The 4,299-nt window shown below is 59.0% G+C and overlaps 1 protein-coding gene across 1 annotated transcript; it reads left to right on the plus strand.

The window, feature by feature from the left end:
• Nucleotides 1-424: 424 nt before the first annotated feature.
• Nucleotides 425-3,795, plus strand: VENTX (VENT homeobox). The gene is made up of 3 exons (XM_019432223.2): nucleotides 425-898; nucleotides 2,678-2,838; nucleotides 2,938-3,795. The coding sequence occupies exons 1-3, from the start codon at nucleotides 595-597 to the stop codon at nucleotides 3,316-3,318; spliced, it is 846 nt and encodes a 281-aa protein (XP_019287768.2). The 5' UTR covers nucleotides 425-594; the 3' UTR covers nucleotides 3,319-3,795.
• Nucleotides 3,796-4,299: the final 504 nt, after the last annotated feature.

The raw sequence follows: 4,299 nt of genomic DNA on the forward strand, positions 1-4,299 counted from the left end.
TGGTGGGGGGGGGGGGGGGGCGCCGAGTACAATTTGAGAGGGAAGGGCCAACTGGGACCGGAGGGTTCTCCCCGGGCAGCCCTACGCGGCCCGCCGCCTGGTCACAGTCCCCTTCCGGGATCCCACCCAAACAGCCAGAGGCAGGGGACTCCTGGCCTGGGAGCCCACCCGGCCCTGGGAGCAGTAATGCCGACTCCCCCTACCTGAAGCACCCTCTCCCTCAGGTGTGCACACCTGTCACCTTTGGCAATGCAGATCCAAGGGGCAGGTTGGAGGGCCAACCTCGGGAGAGGACAAGCCTCCAGCAGGAGTGCTAGGCTGCGAGGGGGGCCATCGTCACCCTCCCCAAGCCTAGGCCAGCTGGGGGGTGGGGGGAGGAGATGAAAAGATGTGACAAGTCCCCAACCTGCACCACTTCCCGAACTGGTGGACACAGCCCCGCCCCTGCCCAGACATCTCGGAGCCGGGGGAGGTGTGAATGGCCTTCTTTGTGCCTCTGAATTGGAAGCAATTAGGTGCTACTTATCTGGGCTGGGGGAGGATTGGAGCGGTCTTTGCAAACCTGCTTGCCCCTCCCTCCTCCTGAGCTCATAAATGCAGCTCAGCCCTGCTAAACCCTCGGAGGACCCTGCGCCTCACCTCCACAGTCTGCCCCCTACAGCCATGTCTCCTTCCTCTACCCTGCCCAGTGGCGTCAAGCCGTCCAGCTTTGGCTCAGTGGACTGGCTTTCCCGGAGCAGCCACGTGGGGCCGGCACACACCATCAGGCCCGCTGAACTCTCCTGGGGGAGCCTGTCTGCTCCAGCCAGGGTGTCCAGCAGCGGGGAGCTCCCCCAGACCGTGGGCGTGGAGGAGGTGAAGCCCTCGGAAGTGTCTGCGCCAGGGACACCTGCAGCTGGTAGGTGTGGGATGGGTGGGGAGGGTGCTCCCCTCTTCCCAGACTGGGACGGGAGCCTGGAGGGTTCGGGAGGAGGGAGGCCCTAACACTCCCCACTACATCCTGGGTACTGGGGCTGGAGGTGGGGGCTGGGATTTGAGGTTCCACCTGACCCCCCCCCCCCTCCCCCAGCAAGTAAGCACTTCCTCTCGGAGGCGAAAGCCGCAACGGGGGTTTTCCCTCCTCAAGTCCCAGGGGCTCCTCTTCCTCCCCCACCTCCTAGAAGGGCTGACCCCCTGGCCTCTTCCTGGCCTGACTGCCTGTGGACTGTGTCCCACCGCTGCTGCAACTCCTGTCCTGTGAGCCCTGACTGCGACATTGGTGCCTTTGTGCAACTGACTTTCTAGTTCTGCAGCAAGTCTGGGGGGGGGGGCCAGTTCTACCCGAGTCACAGGGCTCTGGACGCTCGTCTTAAATGAAACCTGCCGGGTTCAGAGGGGTCGTTGTGCTTCTCCCCTCAAAGCTGGGCGCCTCGGCTTGGCATGCAGAGTTGACCCTGTTCACAGGCAGCCTGGAGCCCCTGCAGGTTTGGGTCGGGGACAGCCCTGGCACTTCGGTTCACAGGGATTCCAGTGCCTCTGTGGCTTGGCTCCTGGAGGTTTTGGTGGCTTCCTAAACCTGGTCTAACCCTTTGTCATTTGCTCAGGAAACCTGGTTTGTTCTTTTAGTCGTTGTGACTTTATCATTGCTTTTAAGTTTAAAGCCCTGCCTAGTCAAAGTGGGGTTGATATTATCTGTAAGTTTTCGTTTTTGAAAAGGTTTAAAAAATGTTTTTAATGTTTTTATTTTTGAGAGAAAGAGAGGGAGCACAAGTGTGGGAGGGGCAGAGAGAGAGGGAGACACAGAATCGGAAGCAGGCTCCAGGCTCCGAGCTGTCAGCACAGAGCGAATCCGAGAACCATGAGATCGTGACCTGAGCTGAAGTCGGACGCTTAACTGACTGAGCGCCCTTCATTTTTGAAAAAGTTTAAATAATCCTATGGAAAAAGTTTATACTTCCGTGAAGTATAAATTTATTTTCTGCAACCAGCCCCCCCACCTCAAAAAAGCCAACCAAATCATCAAATCTTTCACACTGACTAGTTCCACTCTCCCCACCCCCACCTCCAAAGCAAAGCGTGTCTTGTCTTGTTGCACTCTCCCAGGTATGTGTTCAAAGTGACTTGGTAAAATCTGACATTCTGGCCAAACATGTGTTGAGAAAAGACAGGTGACCCTCCTCACCACACAGGGTACTTAGTGCCATCTGCCACCGCCGATTTAGATAGACACAGACTGGCCACGGACGCATGGTTGGTGGCAGGGGAGACTGGGGGTCTTGTGACCACGGCCCCAAGCCCTTACTGCCGACTGGGTTCAGGTTCCTTGTGAGCAGCCAGAGGAACTGCTTTCCGGAAGGATGTGTGGGGCTCCCTTTCTGGAAGTGACCACGTGCCCCAGTGGAAGGGTGAGGGGCTGCATCAGAACCGCTGTTCCATTCCAGAATCCTCTTTCTCCAGTATTCCCATCCTGGCCACCCTCCCACATTTGAGCTGGGAGGGGAGGAGGGGCTGCCCCCTCATCCACATTTGTGCAAGGACTGCAAGGGACAGCAGAGCAGTGAAAGTGAAGGAGGGGGGCCCAGACTTTCCTCTCGTCCCTGTGGCCACAGAGCTTGGGGCACTTCCGAGCTAGGGGAGCAGGTCCCACGTGAGTGGCACTTTTATCCTAAAGGATTCAGTGCCTTCTGTCCTTCCTCAGGGGTGAGGAAGGAGGCCGACAGCGGGCGGGCGCCCCGCGTCCGCACGGCCTTCACGGCGGAGCAGGTCAGCACCCTGGAGAGCGCCTTCCAGCACCAACGCTACCTGGGCCCCCTGGAGCGCCGGAAGCTGGCCCGGGAGATGCGGCTCTCCGAAGTGCAGGTGAGGGGGGGTTCACCCAAGTGCAGGTGAGGGGCCCGGGACGCATGGGCCAGGGCGGTGGCTGTTCTCGCCCTTGTTCTGATCTAGTTTCCCCCACAGATAAAAACCTGGTTTCAGAACCGCCGCATGAAGCACAAGCATCAGCTCCAGGACTCTCAGCTGAGCTGCCCTTTCTCCAGAACGCTCTATACGCCAGTGGCTTTCTGCCCGCCACTCTCTGCCCTGGCCAGTAGCTTACCGCCACTGTACCCTTGGGCTTCCCCGCTTGGGCCTCCGGCTCTGGGATGGCCCCCTGGCTCCTTCTGGGACCTCTGCCAAGTGGAACAAGCCTCCCTGGCCTTGACGTGGGCCTCGTGCAGCAGACAGCCTCCAGTGTGCTGCCTCCCAGACCCTGGGGGCCTGGTGCACACACTGGGCCCAGCTTTGTCCAGGGGTCCCTGGGGCCTGTGTGCCTTGCCCCAGACCAAGGATGCCGTCTGAGGAAGCATGGTGGCCCAGAGGCCTGCAGCTGGAACGTGTCACACACCGCCACAGACACAGACACAGTAGGTGTGTGCGGAACTGTGCCCGGTATCTCCCTGGAAAGACGCTCACCAGCGATTGCTGTTACCGTGACATCTGGCGTGAGCCTTGGGTCTCCACAGGGGGGACCTGGAACCCTGACCTTCCTTAGGACCTCTTACAGCCACTCCCTCGTTGGAAACTACTGCAGGTTCAGTTTAGGAACCACACACGATGGGTCAGCCAACAGAATCCAGTGCCAAAAGTGGACTCGCCAAGTGTCAGGCTTGTAGCATACGATACAGCGGTAATTTATTCAATGGAAAGTGTTGGAAAAATAAAGATGGGCACCCGGCTGCCTCAGTCGGTGGGGCCTGTGACTCTTGGTCTTGGGGTTGTGAGTTCGAGCCCCACATTGGGTGTGGAGAGTACTTAAAAATAAAATCTTAGAAGTCAGGATGGATACTTTCTTGTGCTGTATGATCATAAGCTTTTGGTGTAACCATGGAAACCACGGAGGGATTCGGGCCAAGTGAAGATGTTTGTTTTTATCACCTTGGGGTTTGGGTTCCGTGCTAACAGTGACCCCAAAGTGGGAAGCCAGAAGGGAACGGGGATGGTGGCTCTGCCCACTGCCACGTGGAAGGTCCCTCCGTGGCCACGTCTTGCGGGGCACCGTGCTGTGTGCTGCTCCACTCTTCACAGCGTGTCCAGACCTGTGTCTTATCTGGCTCGGGGCTCAGCCCTGTGCGCTCCCTGTGGCCAGGCAGGGCTGCAGTCTGGCCTCCTGGGCGCCTGCAAGGAAGGAGGCTGAAGCCCGAGGGCCCAGCTTGCTGTCTAGGCGGGTTCTCGGCCCAGAGTTTCTCCACCCAGTCTCAGCAGCGGAAGCCCGGGCACCAGAACCAACTCTGGCAGGGGCGGCAAAGCCACGGACCAGTTATAGGCGCTGGTGTACCGAAC

Source organism: Panthera pardus, unplaced genomic scaffold, assembly GCF_024362965.1.
Source record: "Panthera pardus isolate Hobbes unplaced genomic scaffold, ASM2436296v1 HiC_scaffold_22, whole genome shotgun sequence".
Lineage (NCBI taxonomy): Eukaryota > Metazoa > Chordata > Mammalia > Carnivora > Felidae > Panthera > Panthera pardus.